Source organism: Gallinula chloropus (genome assembly GCF_964237585.1).
Source record: "Gallinula chloropus genome assembly, chromosome: 3".
Classification (NCBI taxonomy): domain Eukaryota; kingdom Metazoa; phylum Chordata; class Aves; order Gruiformes; family Rallidae; genus Gallinula; species Gallinula chloropus.
The window spans coordinates 120,579,669-120,601,476 of NC_140087.1; the positions used below are offsets into that span (position 1 = coordinate 120,579,669).

General features: G+C 42.3%; 1 protein-coding gene across 1 annotated transcript in view; it reads right to left on the bottom strand.

Annotated features, from left to right (window-relative positions):
- Positions 1-21,808, bottom strand: part of MSRA (methionine sulfoxide reductase A) — a gene marked incomplete at its 5' end in the record, with an annotated part of 332,571 nt that overhangs the window by 104,656 nt on the left and 206,107 nt on the right. The window contains one exon of the mRNA XM_084261893.1: positions 14,212-14,318. Coding sequence (XP_084118019.1) covers positions 14,212-14,318 — 107 coding nt within the window. The remainder of the gene's footprint in view (positions 1-14,211; positions 14,319-21,808) is intronic.

The window sequence follows — 21,808 nt, forward strand, 5'->3', positions numbered from 1 at the left end:
TAAAAGCAGGCAGGAGCACTGGTTTCCAGCCGCACTTCAAAAGGGACAAGTAAGACAAACATGCAACTCTCCCAGTTGTAACTCTGCCAATTTGTACTTGGTTAAAAACAAAAATGAAAAAAAAAAGCAGTGACATTCAAATGGTAAGGAATATAATTAGTGCCAATCAACATGTTTTTGTAGAAAACAGGTCAAATCTAAACCCACCATCCCGCTTTGATGAGATTACAGGTTTAGCTGACAAATGAAACTTTGTAGACACAATACAGCTAACGTTTCATGGCTGATATAGTACCTTCCAACTTTTTTAATACAAAAAGAAGTGCTACACAGTAAATAATACCTGGATTAAAATGCACTTTCACTAGAACTGTTGTGGAGCACATTGATCAAGCCCTAGAAAGAGTTATAAAATCAGTGCTGGTAGAATTGGAAGACCACATGAAGGTCAGAGTTACAGCAAATGCAATAATGTTGGGGCGCTCACAGTGCCCAGTTAAAATCATTGTAACACAATTAAACCCCAAACTCTAGGGAAGTCAAATGCCAAATTTTAAATCTAGGAAGAAAGAATGAAAAAAACCAAGTGGGTATAAACAAGAATGTGCCCAGGGAGGTAATTTAACCTTTATTTAAGTCATTGATTAAGCTCATTCTGGGTTATTGTGCCCAGTTCTGGAAGCCATGTTTTAAAAGAAAAAAGAAATCCGATTTTAAAAGACAAAAACTTCAAGAAAGTTCAAAACTAAAGTAAAAAAGTCACTGGTGGAAGTCACTGATATGAGAACATTGAGATATAAAGCTACAATTTGATTACGCACATTTCCTGATGAGAAATAATTACAGTTATTATAATAGAATAATACTGAGTATTCTCCTGGAGAGATGGTGGATCATAGAATCATTGAATCACAGAATGGTCTGGGTTGGAAGGGACCCCAAGGATCACAGAACCCCAACCCCCTGCCACAGGCAGGGCCACCAACCTCCATGCCTGGAGCTACACAAGGTTGCCCAGGGCCCATTCAACCTGGCCTTGAACACCCCCAGGGACGGGGCACCCACCCCCTCTCTGGGCAGCCTGTTCCAGCATCTCACCACTCTCTCTGAAAAAAACTTCCCCCTAATATATAATTTAAACCTTCCTTCCTTCAGCTTTAATCCATTCCCCCTTGTCCTGCCAGTCTCTGCCCTTTAACAAGCCCATTCCCCTCCTGTTCCTGGGGTCCCTTCAGGGACGGGGAGGCTGCAGTGAGGTCCCCCCACAGCCTTCTCTTCTCCAGGCTGACCCAGCCCAGCTCCCTCAGCCTCTCTCCATAGGGGAGCTGCTCCAGCCCTCTGAGCATCTTCATAGCTCCTCTGACCCCTCTCCAACAGCCCCACATCTTCCTTGTGTTGGGCCTCAGCTCTGGACACAGGACTCCAGCTGGGGCCTCACGAGAGTTGAGTAGAAAGGGACAATCCCCTCCCTGTCCCTTCTGGCCACCCCTCTTCTGATGGAGGCCAGGATACCGTTGGCCTTCCAAGCTGCAAGAGCCACTGCTGGCTCATGTTGAGTTTCTCATCCACCATGATCCATGGCCTTCAATGTCAGTCACCTGCAGTTATAAATACAGATCTCCACGTAGTTTAAGCTTCTGGCTATGGGTCTTCATGATGCCTTTTCCTACCAGCTCACAAAGTGCCTTTATGTGTAAAAGAGTTTTTCTTCTCTGAACACCTTAAATACAGTTCCTTTAAAAAGTGAAAAAGACTTGGTTTAACTGAGGCACCTAAAAATAACTAAAGCAAAGGAGAAAGGAGCAACCAGAATGGAAATACATTAACCTCAATAAGCCAGAGGAAGCTGGTTGCTTGGAGAAAGGTCAGGACCAAAAATCTACAAAGCAAAACATCCTGGGGGCTGGGAGCACTGCGTCACTGAAGATATTTCTCAGACTTTGAGGACACTTTCTGTAACAGCCTAGGAGAGCACACACCTACGTGGTCATGCAGTAAGAGGTATCTTAGGATGCTTTAAGGAGCAGGAAGATGGAATATAGTTTTTTCCACCTCGATGTGCTGGCTAGCTAGATCTACTTTTAGACCCTGCAATTAAATGGCATACAGAAAAGGTCAACTAGAAAAACCACAAGTTTATCTTTCTCTGCAAGGCTAAAAGAAGATTTTTTACTTTTTCTCAAAATGTAGGCTTGAGGAAGAAATTGGTAAATCTGAAGACTGGGGAAAATGTATAAATAGGAAGGAAGTGATGTGGAGCAAGGTGAAAGTACAGAAGACCTTGGCCAGCAAAAAAAGCCAGCAATCAGTGTGGAGAGGAAGCTACAAATAAAGGCTGAAATAAGTTTGCAGTGGGAAAACGAAGAGAGTAAGGCAGAAGAACTGCTTTTTCTACATTAACTCCATGGTGAGCTGTAATGGGGATTTGCTTGATCTTCCTTGACACCACGCACATCAGCACCACATGGTGTGAGCACAGACATCCATCTAGCTGGTATCTCACCAGTTAGGTTTGTAAACCTTGTATTGTAAGATGACAAAATTAGTAGCTACAGAGTCACTGAATAAAGTCAGTCTAAACCACAGAAGTAGAGATTTCCAAACTAAAACCTTTTTAAAATTGGACTGAACTCAAGCAAATCTCATCCTTCAAACACCCCCAAATACTGAGGGATAGCCACATCAGCCCAGCATGTTTCCTCTTTTGTATTTCACTGGAGCTCTTAACAAAATATCTTTATATACTCCTATATGCCTGCATAGAAATGTTTTATTAAGCCCATTGATACACCACTGAGAAAATACTTATGTTAGGATCAGTTGTAACTCCAAGCTTTCTTGGGAGTGGAATATGGAATGTGCATTATAACAGAATCACAGAACCCCACACTGGTATGGGTGGGAAGGGCCCTCAGAGCCCTCCCAGTGCCATCAGCTGCCATGGACAGTGACACTCTCCACTAATCCAGGTTGCTCAAAGCCCCACCCACTTCAGTGGTGCCCAGGGAGAGGACAAGAGGTGATAGACACACATTCCACCTGGATATGAGGAGGAATATTTGGGACAGGTTGTAGAGTGTCTGGAGACATTCAAACACCTCCTGGATGCTGTCCTGTACAGCCTGCTTGAGGTGATCCTGCTCTGGCAGGGGATTGGACTAGATGATATCCAGAGGTCCCTTTCAACCTCACTCCTTTAATGTGATTCTGTGATCCAACCCAGCCATGAACCCTGACAGGGATCCAGGGGCTGCCCCAGCTTCTCTGGACACCCTGTCCCAAGACCTCCTCACCCTCCCTGGCAAGGATTTCTTCCTAACATCTAATCTCAATTTACCATCTTTCATTTTAAACCCATTGTCCCTTGTCCTATCACTACACTCTTTCCTGTAGGCACCTTTAGGTTACTGAAAGACTGTAGTAAGGTCTCCCTGACCTTATCACAGAGATCTTCCAGCTTTTCCTATCTGGCTTGGTTTTAATGCCTGCAATTCTACAAAGCTTCAGTGCAAGACTGATAATACAGTTAATGGTATCACCCATCAACCAAAAAGCCCATTCTGACCTCTTTTTGCAATCTAGCTTTTAAGGAAATCAGGGACATTGTGGATCTAAAGGAAAAAAATAGATTAATTTACAATCTGTGGAAGTAAATAAAGGAGAAAAAGATCTTGATGCAAGAAGATCACAAGATCAAAACAGACATGACAATGCTGCTTGCTAAAGCATGCTCTGATTTTTCTTTCCAGGAAGTATTGACTTGTTTTCCCAAAAGCTGAGAGCTATATTTGACTGAGTGGCATACTTCAAACAGAAAATATCTCACCAAATTCTCTGACAATTTATTGGGGAACAAAAATACTGAAACTAAAGAAACTCCTAGGCCAGATTTTTATTTCACTTGCATTACTGGAAATCCAAAGTAATTCCATTCAATATAATGGTGTCACTCTGGATTTGCAACTGTACAACTAATCTGCATTGGGTCCTGCAAGAAAAGCTTGAGAGTTAATTAAGCAAACATTAACATCAGTTAGAAAGCAACCTCATTAGGGTATAATTGTTGATACATAGAATCAGAGAATTATTTAGATTAGAAAGGAGTGTTAAAATGCTGCAGGAGATCCGGTTATCAAATTGTCTGAACCCAAGTGCTGTCCATATTTAGACTCTCAAGCAGCATATTTTGTAAATGTGGAGTATCTGTTATTTCCATGTGTGAGCTTTGTGGAACTCAGAACTTTCTGAAGTGCCATTATGTTCTTAGATGTGACTTGAAAAGCTCTGTTTCAGATCAATTTTTGGCTTTATATTTTGGAGTTGGATAAACAGTGGAAAAATATTCCATGAGTACCTACTTGAATTCTTAATTAAATTAATTCTGGCTTAGGCAAACTTTTGTCACTGAGAAAACTTGATGTTTGAATAGTGTTTGTTGGATCCCACAGCTTTACACGAGGGGTAAACAAACTGGACAGCAGAAGCAATGCTCCAAGACTTCACCATGCTCATTAAACATGCATGTGTCATTTAAGAAAACAAAATGAATCAGGCTTTTTGTTTCACTTTTTAATTTCTATGAGAATTCCAAGCTAGGCCACCCCTCTCCAGCTCAGTGCAGAGTCCCACTACAAGCCTCATCTTTCACATTGACACAGAGGGATTCAAAGGATAGAGAAGAATTAAGATACACCATTTTCAGCACATCTTGAGATGATTTCTCAGTTTTTGCTTCCTGGAAATTTTTGCTTCAGTTAGTTATAACCCAAAGACAAGAAGATTTGACACAGAAGAGGAGCAGGTAATCATAAGCATCTTTGATTTGCCTCAATCTTCTTCTAAACCATTTTACCATGTCTTCCCTCATCATGTTGTTAAACTAGGATCCTTGAGAGCTTACTTAAGAGAAGGAACTACATCATGTTCCCTGTAAAGCACTATCTACAATTAAACCATTGTTATTAATACTGTTACCAAATTTATGCTCCTGACATAATAGACTTTGGAAACTTTCTGAGTGGTGTAACAGCTGCATAATAAAGATTAAGAAATTCAAAGAAGCCCTTCAGAAGGATCCCAGATGCCACCAGGCCATGTGGGAACACGTACGGAGGCTGATGGAAAGGTGTTTATCTTCAGTGTGTTGATGTTGCTACAGACTCTACATTCCCTTACCACTGGTATGACCTAAGACCCAAAGGAGATCTACACCCACCTGGAGTGGCAGCTGGAGGCCAGGTGAAATCCCAGAAAGACAAGGTTGGAAAAGACCTTTAAGATCATCAAGTCCAACCGTCCCTGTCCTATACTAAACCATATCCCTAAGTACCTCATCTACCCTTTTTTTAAACACATCAGGGTAGGGCGTCTCCAATGGCACTAGACTCCTGTAAGCAAGTCAACTCAGCCCTTTAAATCTTCATCTTCTGGGTCAGCATGGAGAGCTGGCCTGAAGACTGAGAATTCATCTGTCTAAGTATATGAAAACTTGATGCCTAGTCAACTTCAGGATGTTTTACATTACTGACAAGCAGAACAGAGCAAGCAATACAAAGCAGGAAATGTTTTATTTCCAACGCACTCCCGGAGTCAAATCTATTGGATATTTACAGGAGTTTCTTGTGGAGCAATTTCTAATATTAGTTTAAATGTGCAATATAAGCATCAGCTTGAAGCACTGGCTTCACATTCACAGCACAATAAAGCAAATGTGTTCTTTGCTGAACTCCATGACTTTCCGGATGAAAAAAATGATCGTAAAATAGAAAGTATGGTTTCATAATCTGGTTCATAGTTCTAACTTCAAATGCATGATTAGCTATATTTGCAGCAGTCAAAGGGCTAAGTGAAACACCCAGCCTTTGATCAAACAAACAGCATATACACAGAATTGAAAGCTAAAAAAAATAAGCTTGCCTTCTTCGCCATTGATAAAAGCAACACGTGCTGCTGCTGCATCCAGGGCAACAGAAATAGCATGCCACTGTCAGGATGCTGCACTCACTACAGGATGGTGGCACTTCTGCCTCAGTGGATTTTGAGAGGTGTCCTTAGCCCTCTTCTACTACCCAGGGATGCTTATTAGTGTTTTCGTAAGGCCGTATCTCTTCCATCAGAAGAGGGGTGGCCAGAAGGGACAGGGAGGGGATTGTCCCTCTCTGCTCTGCCCTCCCCAGCTGGAGTCCTGTGTCCAGAGCTGGGGCCCAACACAAGGAAGATGTGGGGCTGGTGGAGAGGGGTCAGAGGAGCCACGGGGATGCTCAGAGGGCTGGAGCAGCTCCCCATGGAGAGAGGCTGAGAGAGCTGGGCTGGGTCAGCCTAGAGAAGAGAAGGCTGTGGGGGGACCTCACTGCAGCCTCCCCGTCCCTGAAGGGACCCCAGGAACAGGAGGGGAATGGGCTTGTTAAAGGGCAGAGACTGGCAGGACAAGGGGGATGGAGTGAAGCTGAAGGAGGGAAGGGGGAGAGGAGATATTAGGGGGAAAGTTCTTTGCAGAGAGAGTGGTGAGGGGCTGGAAGGGGCTGCCCAGAAAGGGTGTGGGTGCCCTGTCCCTGGGGGTGTTCAAGGCCAGGTTGGCTGGGGCCCTGGGCAACCTTGTGTAGCTCCAGGCATGGAGGTTGGTGGCCCTGACTGTGCCAGGGGGGTTGGAACTCTGTGATCCTTGGGGTCCCTTCCAACTCAGACCAGTCTGGGATTCTATGATTCTATGATATACATCCTGTACCTTTCATTGTTTCAAATGGAGGTGACACACAATGTTTTTCCTTCCATAACATGAGACAGGATTCTACATCCCTTTTTTTTTTTTTATTAAGAAAGCCAGATGAACAATAACTATAGTATTGTGAGAACTCTGAAGTTTTAAGTTATGGCTGCAAAAAAACCCCACAGGATGCTGACCATGTCAGTCCCAAGAGAAATCCCTGCCAAGATAGTGGGGAAAAACAAGGCACAGCAGAGAAGCACAAAACAGAGAAGCACAAAACCGTTTCAGCATAAGCTCATCAAAGAAAGCACGAGTGGGATGTTAATCAATGTTAACAACAGGACAGGCCATCTTAAAGACATTTATTCTAAGAAACTCAAACAAGCTAACCACAGTATCCTAAATTCATGCTGTTGAAGCTTTTATGTCCTAGGGAACCTGCTCTGCCAGGAGGGTTGGACCCGATGATCTCTTGAGTTTCCTTCCAACCCCTACAGTTCTGTGATTCTGTGATTATTTTATTGCCACTGTCATCAAGAAACACAGCAGAGTGTATTACTTTTCAGCTATCTTTCTGCTGCAAGGTGACCAAATTTTCTTGGAGTGACAAAGAAGTCAAAATTTCCACAGTTTAAGGTAATATAAAATGGGTCAGTGACTGTTCACACAAAACTTCCTCCTCGACAGCTGCATGCAGCTTTCTCAGAGAGGGATGAACATAGAAAAAAGCATCTCCACAGCACAGATGAGTGATTACAAAATAAATAATGGCTTAGCTTATCAGATCAGGTTTGCTTATTTTCATAAGAACTACCACCATCAATCAGGAATCAAGTAGCTCCTATTCACATCAGAGGCAAGCAAAGATAATTTGATACATAAAGCTCTGAAATAGACATAATTTGAACAAGAGTAAGCAGGTGTTATTTTTTATCGACGCTATTGTATTGCTTTAATAACAACAACCTACTTTTTAGAAAGACCTATTTAACTTTTCCTAGACAAAAAAAACCCAACAAAAACCATGTGAAAAAATGACATTACATAAACCCACAGCTGAATGTTGTAAATTCATTCCACAAGGCATTCCTTCATGCAATTAAAACTGTCAGTCTTGGAAACAGCCTTTCCTCCAGCCTTGACAAATACAATCCTGACCACATCACTTCTTTGCAGATTCAGAGAATCACAGACTAGTCTGGGTTGGAAGGGACCCCAAGGGTCACAGAGCTCCAACCCCCTGCCACAGGCAGGGACACCAACCTCCAGGCCTGGAGCTACACAAGGTTGCCCAGGGCCCCATCCAACCTGGCCTTGAACATCCCCAGGGATGGGGCACCTACCCCCTCTCTGGGCAGCCCCTTCCAGCCCCTCACCACTCTCTCTGTAAAAAACTTCCCCCTGATATCTAATTTACACCTTCCTTCCTTTAGCTTTAATCCATTCCCCCTTGTCCTGCCATTATCTACCCTTTTAAAAAGTTGATTCCCCTCCTGTTTGTATGCTCACTTCAGGTACTGGAAGGCTGCAATGAGGTCCCCAGCCTTCTCTTCTCTTCTCCAGGCTGACCCAGCCCAGCTCCCTCAGCCTCTCTTCGTGGGGGAGCTGCTCCAGCCCTCTAATCATCTTCATGACTCCTCTGAACCCTCTCCAACAGTTCTACATCTTTCCTGTATTACAGGCTCCAGCTCTGGACACAGGACTTCAGATGGGGCCTCACAAGAGCTGAGTAGAGATGGACAATCCCCTCCCTGTCCCTGCTGGCCACTCCTACTCTGATGGAGCCCAGATTGCTGCTCCAAAGCTCACTGCACTGACCAGGAAACTCCATGTTTTTAAATTTCTCCTCTTTTCTACTATACCAAAGATAAAACTCTTGCTTTTGCAACTGAGGGGTTTGCTGGTTTGTTCTGACATCATCCCACCACAACCTTATGAAAGGATCTATTAGGCTGCTGAGTTGCAGAGACTGTTGGGTCTTCTGTACTAATTCATTAATTCCATCCATCACTACCTGTTCTATACCTGCTTTATACCACAGGAGATACCCATGTGAATTGGGTATGCAAACTTCTATTAGAGTCACAAAAAATCAGGGTGTACCTGAAATCAGCTATGTAAACACAGGCATTTAGTGTTATTTCAGCTTCTCAGGGGATTTCAGGTATCTACATGGGACTGGCAGGTATGATACAGTCTCTCTCCTGAAAGGAGGTTGTGGAGAGGTAGGGGCTGACCTTTTCTCCCCAGTGACAAGAGGAAATGGCATTAAGTTATGCCAGGGGAGGTTTAGATTGGATATTAGGAGAAACTTCTTCGCAGAGAAGGCTGTTAGATGTTGGAACAGGCTGCCCAGGGAAGTGGTGGAGTCTCCATCCCTGGAGGAATTTAAAAGATGGTTAGGTGTGGTGCTGAGGGACATGGTCTACTGGTTAGGCTGGGGTGATGGTTGGACTTGGTGATCCAAAGGGCCCCTTCCAACCAAGACAATTCTATGATTCTGTGATATTTTTATGTAGAGGTTGACTAAGATGTGCTAGAGTTTCCTGAGGAGCACCAGGTGTAAACAACTGAATCAGGCCCTGGGAACATGTCCCATGCTGAGTACACACTCCATTGGGGGTAAATGTGAGCTCCCAGTTCAGCAGTTAGCTGAGTCCTTCCAGTGGAGCGTAGCCTTCCCAAGGAAATAAGAGAGCTTCAACCAGCCAGCAGCTGGTTTTCAGCTCTAAGCTAAGAGACAATGCCATCTGACTATCCCACCACAGAGGAGCTTCATGCAAGCTACCAAAGTGTTAATTCAGTGTGTTCCCAGACCTCCTGTGAGCAAGTTCAGGACCAGGAGAGCTATCATATAACTGTGGCCACAATGCCAGTTGGTCATTGCAAATGAAGGACAGTACTCCAAGTCCATGTCTGTATAAAATAATATTCATTCACATTCTTCCCATGGTTATCCATGACTTATCATTTCACTGTTATGGGCTTTAAAAGTCAAAAAAATAACAAAATTAAAGAAAAAATCTACCCTGCCCCTGGATGTGTTTAACAGGTAGATGAGGTATTTAGAGATATGGTTTAGCATAGGACAGGAATGGTTGGACTTGGTGATGTCAAAGGTCTTTCCAACCTTGTGATCCTGTAAATTTTAACTTTTAAATTTAATCTCCTCACCTGTACTTACAATACTTTTTGACCTTCTTCAACATATTTGCAGGCCCCAAAGCAAACAATTAGCATCACTTCTTTCTTTTTTTTTCTTTTTTCTTTCCCCCCCCCCTTTGTAACTCTGGCTTTGGTGCAGTTATTGTGTTTATTTGATTTGTTTTCTCAATCTGTTGACCACCTGATTTAGATTTCAGAGAGGGTTTCTATCAGCATCATAACACACTCCTGCAGAGAAACTTTCCAAGATTATAGCCTTACAGTCCAAATAATTTAAAGAAAAAAAGTATTACTTCTAGCAAAGCTCCATCCATCTACAATCAGGAAAAAAGTGACTTTTGTACTTCATCTATATTTCCTGTATGTTCAGCACAAAACCATGTCATTCAAATTCTCTGGATTTTACTAAAGGTCACATTTTTAATGTCTTCATAAAATCTCAACATTTCTATACTCCTGTCTCTCTGAGTCCTTATTACTGTCTCCAGATTATGGAGATTAAATGACAGCAACTCTCCCCATGAACTTCTCTTGGCTATAACAAATCAGGAGCTTATTACCTGCTCACATCACCCAGCACCTCTGTCATGAGCTCAAGACTCATTTAATTCATAACTTTTCATGGAGACACCATTTAGCTGCTTTGTTGAAGGATCTTCTCCTGCCAAATACTTGCTTTTGTAATAGACCAGCATTTTGCTCTCTGTGCACAGTGGTCATTTCTGGGGCTGTCCTACATGAGGATGCAGAGGCACTGGAATTTTTGGATGCTACCTTAATGGTGGAGAGGGACTCAGTGTATTCTTGGAGCCTGAAACACCAGTGTTAGAGCTTCAGAAAGCAAATGCAGGCCTCCAATTCAGGGAAAAAAAATAAACAGAATCTTCTTCCCACCCCGATTTCACTATTTGGATTATTGCCTACATAACTCATTTGAGAACCAAGCCCAGCCTAGCAACTGTCTTGAAAATTGAGTAACCTCAGGTTCAACTGTATTAAAAAACTTCAGCTTCAGGCAAAACTGATGGAACAGCTCATTTGCAGTACTTTCACCAAGACCTGGCCCTCATTTTATGTTTTTCTGATTATGCTTACATTGTGTTACCATTTACCAGCAGCACTATTGTATTAGAATATATATTACCACTAGCTGATTCCGACTCTATGTGCTCAGCTTCATCAACAGCTAAGGACTCATGGCTCACTGCATATTCATTGCCCTGTCGCCATTTCTCAGCTGCTAAAACAGCTGCATGGATGAGCAACAAGCTTCACAACTTAAAATAGATGTAACCCTGCAGGAGACTTGGGATCAATCCTGCAGGAGACTTGGGATCAATGTGTGTTATGATTCTCACTCGTAGGCTGGTTGGAGGTACGGATGTGGTACTCTTAACTACAGTATTTCTCCACTGAAGCACAGCACAACCCTAAAGGTGCAAGCCACATTAGTGTTTTGGTGGGGTTTGGTAGTAAATCTCCTGTTCACTATCATTTATCATGCTCTGGTTCACGACACAGAGCGATCTGGGGATGGATGAACCCAATGCTTTTTGATGGAGCTAAACCAGAAATGCACCACTGACTTCCAGCTGCTAGTGACATGTGGCTCAGAGCACCCAACTGCAGCTACAGAAGAGCAAACCCTGTGGAAATGCACATCGTGTGTGCTGGGTCCTCAGTACAAATGGTTTGGTTCTGCAGATCTGCTCCTCTCAACCCATACTACTGTTGGATAAATGTAAGCAGACCTGAGCACAGCTATGTGGCTTCTAGAGAGGAGCTAGTGCTTCAGGCTGGCCTGCAAGGGAGACAAGAATTCATGATATAATCCTGGGGGATGGCTGGATTCTATCCTCAACAAACAAGAATGTTTCCTTTAAATTAACATTCATATCTGGCTTTATGAAGAAAAACCCAGCCATCTAGCAAACTTCTCTTTGAAGGACATTCTTAATTCTTTTCCAGGTCCTCAGCCCAAGAAGACATCTAAGGGCACATGCTCAATTAATGAGTCAACAGGCAAATATACTGCCTTTGCTTTTATTAATTTGCTGTGCCAAAAGCCTGCAGAGTCACTCATACATGTTGTAGTTATCAGGTTTTTAATATCTGTTAGTCCTTCCCCAGTTTGGTGTATGCACTGTTGCTTATTATGGAATAATCCAGTGTTATGCCATCCCCATATGTTTTTATCAATCATTATCAGGTGCATAGATACACATGTGTCACTGCCAGAAGAGCTTGGTATTTATTTTAAATGGCTGCAATAATAATGAAAATGATTTTATTACATTTACATTAAAATAATGTAATACACAAAAAACAGAGAGGTTGTGGAGTCTCCTTCTCTGGAGACATTCAAACCCCACCAGGACGCGTTCCTGTGTGACCTGATCTAGGTGCTCCTGCTCTGGCAGGGGGATTGGGCTAGATGATCTTTTAGGGTCCCTTTCAACTCCCAACATTCTGTGACTCTGTGATTTAATATGAATATGGATTCCTGAATATACTGTTTCCAACACAATGATCCTATTGCTACTACAATGCCCAGTCAAGTATTGTAGACATTGTCATTAATAATACATAAAAACCCTATATCCTCTAGGAATTTCAGTACATATTTGCTCTGTTTCCTTAGTTGGCAACACAGTCCCTTCCTTCCTCTTACTTCAGTGCAAAAACAAACTCTACATGTGATCACTTACAGAGTTCTGCCTAATTATATAAATGTACTAATTATACACACTGTTCAAATGGTGATAGACTTCAAAGTAGGTAAATTTTAAATTGTGCCATTAAGAAAATCTATTTGATGATGGAAATTTCTGTAATATCATATTGCAATCTTCTACATCGTAATTTTGCTTTCAAGTCAGCATTAATTTAACGACAACAGCAGAGAATAATAGAGTTCAGAAAGCAAACTGCAAGCTGTAAGATTTACAGTATGATATTGGTCAGCAGATGTTAACAAAAAGGATCAAAAACAATTTGGAAAAGGAATGGATTGAAGGTAAACAATGAGTAGAAAGAAGTTGTGCATGATAAAGGCGAATACCAAACCTTCAGAAACCACTGTGTTAACAAAGATAAACACCTGCAAGACTGGCTTATTCCCATGTGTTCAGCTACTCCTGAGAAAATATATATGTCATTGAACACTTAATTGACATGCACAGTTATCACACTGCCAGGAACGACTTGCAAATTAGCTGCTTGCAGTTCAGAGCATCTCTTTAAATGCAGAGGAACGCCAACTGCATGTACAAACCAGCCCTACACGTGCACACAGAGTTCAGCTCACCAATGTCATACACAGGTCTGAGAACACCCAAGTGCCACACAAGACCTGCAGCACGTGCACCTCCTTTCCACACCTTAGTCATGCTTCTCACTGATATACCCTCACTCTTCACAATACAGTTCTTTACTTAGATGTTCACCACAACCCCTGGTTCTTCAACATAGCTCTTTAGTGAAGTTATACTACAAGTGAATGGAGGAAAGGTGATACTCCTCTAGTGCTACTCAACAGGTACTCTGTCTATTGCCCTGATATCCTAGGTAAATAGTTTATCTCATAGAAGTATTTACAAATCTCTGCTGTAGAAGCTGGGCTTCGCATTGTCAAGACCATTAGGCAGATCAGAGAGCAATTACAATGCAGCAGCACTGTGAGACACTAATCCCTCTGCCTTTAGTCAAAGAATAGTTTATGTGGCAGGGAAGAGACAGAATCCACCTTCACTGAAAAGCAGGGCCATGTACTGAAAGGGAAAGGGTTGATCTTCTCTCACACAAATCCTAGTGTCGAAACAAATAGTCTTCTCAAGTTATGGGCTGTCACATTTAATCAAAGACATTTATGGAATGTCTTGATAGAAGCATCTTATAAGCAGCATGTGGGTGATCCTGAGTTACCAAGCTCAAATATTGATAAGGACTTCTCCCCTACATTCAATAACTCTAAGGTCTGAGATTTTGGCTACAACTTTCAGAGAATGGGGTCCAAATACACTTGAAGAAATTTAAGATCAGAGAGTTCTGCTCTGGCACACCAACAATTAAAAAAGACTCTCTAGGAGATATTAAAACTATTTCTGAACAAGTAGCTATTTTTCTTTCTGCATAATTATAAAATGACTCACACATACACAAAAACCAAATCATAATAATTGGAATTTAAAAGCAAATAAGAAGCATGTTCAGTACTGGAATAAGGATTTCCAATAGCAACACTGAGACAATGTACAGCTCCAAAGTGACTTTCTGCTACCAGGTGATGTCTTTGACCTCCACTCACATGTGAAGTAATTCCACACCCTGCCCAATGTTACCTTTTGATATTCTTCCTTAGATCTCAAGGCAGCTTCCATCTGTTCCTGAGAAAATGTGTAGATGGCTGAGCGATACTGTGTGCCAACATCATTACCTTGGCGCATTCCTGGGGAGAGAGAAAGCACAGCACACCCTGAGGATCATCCTTCCTACCTGACTGGGCTGCAGGCATAAATTCGACAGACCTAGACTTAGAACATCCCATACACCTGGATTAGCATGGTCTGGGCTAAAGCTAAAGGAAGGAAGGTTTAGATTGGGTATTATTAGGGGGAAGTTCTTTACAGAGAGAATGGTGAGGGGCTGGAAGAGGCTGCCCAGAGAGGTGCCCCACCCCTGGGGGTGTTCAAGGCCAGGTTGGCTGGCGCCCTGGGCAACCTTGTGTAGCTACAGGCCAGGAGGTTGGTGGCCCTGCCTGTGGCAGGGGGGTTGGAACTCTATGTTCCTTGGGGTCCCTTCCAACCCAGACCAGTCTGTGATTCTTACATGCATACTCAGTAGGTATTTTTAGCAAGTCCAAGTCTCTCTCTGGCTAAACAGAGCTGAAGAGATTCAACTCCGATACCCCCTTCAAAACGTCATGCAAATGAAATGCGGTTTATATTTCAGAACATCACACAGTAGTCAAATACAGATGTAAAACCTTAAATAATCAAGCTGCAGTTACTGTAATCAAGGTACTCAAAATATTTATTTTGAACCATGCAAATGGCTACAAAAAATATTTTACCAAGTGCTTCAAAATTTCCTTGTGTAAAGTTGCACATCTGAATGGGAGAAAAGTTCCAAATACCCTTAGAGATAATGAAGACAATTATCTGTTCACAGAGCCAGGATCTTACTAGAAGCCTAGCAGGCATGTATTGCTGAATTAACTCTGAAATTAGCAGTTCCTTAGCATGATCACTGCTAGTTATAGAGAGAGACCCTCCACTAGTTATGGAGAGAGAGACCACTAGTTATGGAGAGAGACTCTTAGGAAGCTCTGAAATTTGAGCTCCAAAGAGGACTCCAATAGAGAAGTATGCTAAAGAGAAGGTTTGGAGAAAGTTTGGCTGCATTAGTAAAGTTATGGAGCAAGTAATGCTGAGTGTAGTGGGTTGACCCTAGCTGGAAGCCAGATGTCCACAAAAGCTGCTCCATCACTGCCAGCCTCAGCTGGACAGGGGAGAGAAGATATGACATGGACACTGAGAGATGGTTCAGCAGTTACTGTCATGGTAAAACAGACTCAACCAGGAAAAAAAGGCATCTACTTCATTACCAAATCAAAACAGTAGGATAATGAGAAATAAAACCCAAATGTTAAACCACCTCCCCCCACCCCTCCCTTCTTCCCAGGCTCAACTCTTCTCCCCATTTCTCTCACTCCCCCCAGCAGCACAGGGGGATGATGATCCTGTCTGTGATCCTGTGTATAACTACCATTAGAAAAACAAAACCCTAGTTATACATACTCAGTAACTCCTTGAAATTATATCATAAATGAATAATTTTGGTACAAGGATTAGCCCCTTTACTGCTGAAATATGTAATCCCTTCAAAAGACTAGTTGTATGAAATTCCTTATGTACAAATTGCCAAAAGTATGAGATTGATTCTACATATAATGGGCCAAAGCAGAGTGAAGTTTATGATCCCCTTAGGTGACTAGCCTAGATATGGTTTGGCATTATGCAGTCCTGTGCATCCACGCTGGCCAAAGGCATTGCTGCTTCTCACCATCATCCATTCCCATTCCCTCAGGCAGCAATACTGTTAAGCCAGCTTTGCTGTGGATCATTCCATGAAGTCAAACAACAGCCTCAGAGAGGAGATTTAGTATTGAGAATGCTAAATAGTTGATGAAAAGCTCCATGTGAGCTGGCACTGTGTGCTGGCAGCCCAGAAAGCCCCCCGTGTCCTGGGCTGCATCCCCAGCAGCAGAACTGGCAGGGCTGGAAAGGGGGATTCTGCCCCTCTGCTCCGCTCTGGGACACAGACCCCCCGCAGCGCTGCCTCCAGCTCAGGGGTCCCCAGGACAAGGAGGACATGGAGCTGTGGGAGCCAGTCCCCAGGAGCCCCAGAGATGATGGGAGGGCTGGAGCCCCTCTTCTCTGGAGCCAGGCTGGGAGAGCTGGGCTGGCTCAGCCCAGAGAAGAGAAGGCTGCTGCTGGGGAGAGCTCTGAGCCCCCTCCCGTCCCTCAAGGGGCTCCAAGGAGAGCTGAAGAGGGGCTGGTACCAAGGGCAGGGAGGGCCAGGCCCAGGGGAACAGCCTTCAGCTGCAGGAGGGCAGCTGGAGAGGGGCTGGGAGGCAGAAATCCTTCCCTGGGAGGGGGGAGGCCCTGGCACAGGGTGCCCAGAGAAGCTGTGGCTGCCCCAGGATCCCTGGCACGGTGAAAGGCCAAGTTCGATGGGGCTTGGGGCACCCTGGGCTGGTGTGGGGTATCCCTGCCCACAGCAGGGGTGGCACTGAGGGGGTTTGGATGTCCCTTCCCACCCAAACCAGTCTGGGGTTCTATAAGAATGATCCAGAGGTGCAGTTTTGTGATCTAGAACAGAACTTTTTGCTTTGCTGTAATAAAATGTATTGATTTTGAGTTTGTCTGATGATTTACATGACCTTGGGTGAGTGAAAACGCTGTAGCAACTGCAACCCAAGACAGAATGGAACTTATCAGGATTTGCTGTTTGACTGCCATTAGGCTACAGAAGCCCCTTTGAAGATTACCATCAACTTTGAGGACTATGGAGATGAAACAAAGAAAAACTGTAGGTCTTGATACCCCCTAGCAAAGGGCAGAGGGTAGAGAAACAGCCTGTGATGCTGAGGGAAAAGATGCTATAAACATAATACTGCTCATTAACAGAGGGCAACTTTTATCCTTCTTGCATTTTCCAAGGAAACAAAAAAATGGTTTAAAGGATAGTACAATAAACAAATGAAACCTGGCTGAAATATTTATGAACTGAAAGACACCAAAATGTTTTCAGAGATGCATTTGGACAAAAAGTCATTTGGTGAACAACAGTAGGCATGAGTGAATGCTATTCCAAAAATCCTGTTTTTTGATTATTTGGGTTGCTTTTAACAGCTAAAATGTTACTTTATTACACATAAGAACAACATCTACCTTCTTCATCAATACTTAATAGCGTGGCCTGCAAGGCAGAGGGTATTTTTCTCCTTTCTTTGAAATTTATTTCATGGTGGTGTGAGTTCTTGTAAAGTAAGTGATGCTGAAGAGTCAGGAACAGAATGATTACAGGCCAGTAAAGCATTATTTTTGCCAGGGTATGCTAATACCAATTGGGTTTTGAGCTTAAGCATTGGCATTTGACAAATCTATTCATTGCTTAACAAACTACTTAATGACCAGCCATGGAGTACATTTCAAAATTCCCTATAAATGGAGGATCCCTACTGACCCAAAGCCAGTTTACAGCATCTCCCCTGTGAGGAAAGGCTGAAAGAACTGGCCTGTTCAGCCTTGAGAAAAGAAGCCTGAGAGGGGATATGATCAATGGGGATCAATAGCTGAAGGGTGGGACACGGGGAAATGGGCAGCCTCTGCTCAGTGTCTGTGGGGACAGGACAAGGGGCGATGGGCTCAAGTTGGAGCACAGGGAGTTCCCCCCCCCCAAATGTGGGGAAGAACTTCTTCCCAGTGAGGGTGAGGGAGCCCTGGGACAGGCTGCCTAGGGGGTGTGGAGTCTCCTTCTCTGGAGAGATTCCAGCCCTGTCTGGACACCGACCTGTGCACCCTGTCCTAGGGACCCTGCTTTGGCAGGGGGTTGGACCCAGGGATCTCTTGAGGACCCTTCCAACCTCTACGATTCTGTGACTCTCATGTATTTCAAGAGTATGAGTTTTGCAGGAGCTCCTGTGCACAGTGCTCTGAGTGAGAAGATATATGCACATGCCACTATTACACAGTAATAGGAAAGTGGTCATCTTAATTTATTGAAGAGAAGGTTAGGAGGAAAACTGACTCTGATTTACTAATATGTACAAGAAGTAACTTGAGAAAGCAGGGTCTTCAGTCTTACCAAAGCTGTTTAACTGGATAGAGCAATTGAAAGCAGATATGTAAAAATCCAGATGGAAAATAAGGCGACTTTCACATAATTAAGCACATTTCTCATTGGAACAAGGCACCTAAAGCCACAGTCCTTTCCTGTGGTCTTCACATCAAGAATATACATTTTCCCCAAAGATATACCAAAGCTTGAAGAGCCATCCAAGGTTAGTGATGGAATTATAGAGTTAAAGCTAAGGAGGTCAGGCTGTGTGATAATAACAGCCCATCCGAGCACTTAAGGGTTGGCTTGCACTGTTACACTATCCACTAGCTGTAAAGAAGACTGAACAGGTATTCTAAGTATTATCCCAAAATGTAGTTTTAAAATTATCACTCATCTAAGCTAGAACATGATTTAGTTTTACTTGTTACTTTAATCAATTTGGACCTAAATCTCCTGCTCTAAGTAGCTAATATGCTGTCTAAGCCACAAAGACTACCAGATAGGAAAATAAAATAAATTCCATGTGCATAGACATAATCAATTGCTACTGCTGCTCTTTTAATTTTAATGTACTTCACACATGTAAAATTACTTCTCAAGGGTCCATCACTGATTTTTTTAAAACCCACTGGCAAGTCTTACTTCTTGGGATTCGCTAACTCAATGAGTAGCAAACAAGGCAAGAAATTTAATTTAAGACAGACCTATGGTAGGATGATTGAGCTTAAGAACCTTGTCTTCATCTGAAGGAAAGTCTACTAAATAAAAAATGATCTCTGCTTGGCTATCTAATAATTCCACAGAGTCACCTGTAATTAACATCCCTTTCTTTCCTGATATGTCATTCTTATGTTGTCTATCATGACATTCTGTCTCTCTCTGTTAACATAACACCACAGATGGTACACATTAGGATTCAGATAAGAATGAGAGAATACAAATAATTAAATTAATAAAGATGATATATATAGGACGATATCATGTACTGATAGATCAACAGCCATTCTCACAAGGCATTGTCAACATTGCTGCCACTGATTCTAGATATACTGGATACACATTAGACTCAATAAATTTTTTCTGCTGAAACAATGAACAATCATCAGCACACCAGAATGGTTCCACTGAAGTCATGAAACTTGTTCTAAGTGTGTATTAATACAGCTAAAGCCACACAATCTCCACTGGCTTCAAGTCATTCACCTTGCTTACAAGGTTCCAGGCAGTTACATAGGACAACCTTAACACATTTGTTAAACACCCCCTCAAAAACAGTAACTATTTTAAAGTTTAGTCATAGATTGTACAGACATTGAGATCTGGAAGTACAGTGAATGACCATTCTCTGTTGCATTTTCACATAAAAATGAATAAAGCCCTTGACATTATGGATTGGATGGACTAAAGCAGTATTTATTACCACTAATGGATGCATTTCAGGATCAGATTTCCTGTAAAAAATCTCTACGAAGTATTTTATGAGATAAGATGTTATTTTCACCTGTGTCAAGCTCAGTTTTTAAGAGATCCTTATGATTGTGCTTTAATTCCCAATCAAGCCAGTGAATCAGGTTTGTCTAAATCTTCACTACTGGAAGGAGGAGTAATTCCTACAGAACATCAGCTGCCCATCTTGAAAGCAGCTGGATCATCTGGGCAGGGCAATGCTTATTACCTACAACTGATCTTCTGCAAGAAGTCTTTAAGTTACTCTGTGCAAAACTTGTCAATTTAGGGAGAGAATTTAGGGTAGATCCAGGAAATAACTTCATTTTTTTCCTCAAGGATACAGTATATGGTGAAATCTGTAAGTAGGACATGAACGTCCTTTCCATTCTAGACTGAGATGTTAGCCAGGTTGCTTCTTGCAGATGTTAACAAAATGTACTAACACTGAGGAATGAATGTTTATTACAGGAAGAAAGATCTTCAACTCTTTCAGAAACCTTGCAATGGACGACTGAAATAACAAAAAGACTTCTAACAACCAGTAGATATATTTTGAGTGATCTGAAACCCATTTCTCTCCAACAACTACTCTAAGGGAAAGCTTCCTGAGGTCTGAAAGCAGAACAGCATCTTATATGTAATATCAGACGTGGTCTGCTCAGTCACAAAGTACACCCAGAGGACCCATCACCAGTGTTGGTAAGAATTTCTGTAACTAGTAGCAGGTTTTCAAGGGTTACCTAATATCCCAATGTGGAGGAAGCCAAAGCCTAGGTGATTAATGTGAATTGTATCTCATGTAAGAAGGTTCAGAGCAGAGGCAGGTTCTTGACCTCCAACGTCAGGATGTCCAGAGTTCAGACACCAGAACCCCCTTGACCAGCTCAGGGTTTGTAAAATCACCCCCTCTCATACTGTCAAGACAGTATCTGGTAAAAAGGGAAGTATCTGTCTCCATGACCAGGTGATCAGAGACACATCCAACAATAGCAGGAACAAATATACCCTGGAATCAAAAGGCTGGCACTAGCTGTTGATACCCCTCCTTTGATTTGAATGATCAGAATATATTAAATCATCCCTACTTCTATTCAGCCAGTCAGTGCTTTTTCCTTCACAGCTTCACGCCTTGCCAAAACCGTGGTGTCTTCTTGGCAGGGGCAAAGATTTGCCCCTTTAAACCACTTACACTGCTGTTATGCTCCAGTTTGAGTTTAGATGCATTTTAGGTAAAAGTCATTGTTGTTCCCATCAAATTCCTGAGTGTAGTCAGGTCAATAAGAAAAGAGATATCCAAAGCATTAATAAAACATATTTCCCAATTTATGACTTTTTTATTTTTGCTTTAAAAATGGAAAATTAATTGCAAAGCAGCAGATTTGTTTCCAAATAGTGATTTTTGAATATATTACCTACAGAGGGCTAAAGCAAAATATACTTTATTTATTTTATGGGCTAAATCAGGGATTTCTTTTGAAGACTCAACCCTCTAATGACTTGGAAGTAATACTTATCCAACACTCCTTATCTCCTCTCCATTTAAAAATAATAAAAAAAATGTAATGGCATCATTCGTCAACCTTGCTATTCTCAGAGGATCCCAAGCATAATGGAGATAAATGACTAAGGTCTGTTAGACTCTTCTGTGCCACCCAGAGAAATTTTAAAGGGCAGTTCATAGCTCTTATTTTTATCATGATTTTTTCCTGTGATTTATAGACTTTTCTGCAGCTGTCACTTATTTTCTTACACCCGCAGAAACCTGATATACTGATTGGTCATTTTCTTTTCCCCAATCAATCCTTGCTGAGTTAAGACTAATAAAACTCCTTCTTCCAGCTCATCATATAATTATTTAGTAAAAATCAATTGCACCATGTCACCCTGGCTTGATGTCATCACTCACTATAATGATTACATCTATACAGCTTAAAAGTTGCCAAGGGAAAGTAAAACTCTTTATTGCATATGATTAAAGGAGAAAAATGTTAATAGCAAAGGAGTTAGTTACAGTGCTGTGGATTGAGAGTTCTTGATGGTTTTCAAGGTGCTGGGGTGCAAGAAAGACAAATGAAATATAAAGGAGTTTCTTCAGAAGGTTACAACCAGTTAATGAGCTTGTGCATATGAAAGAAAACTTTT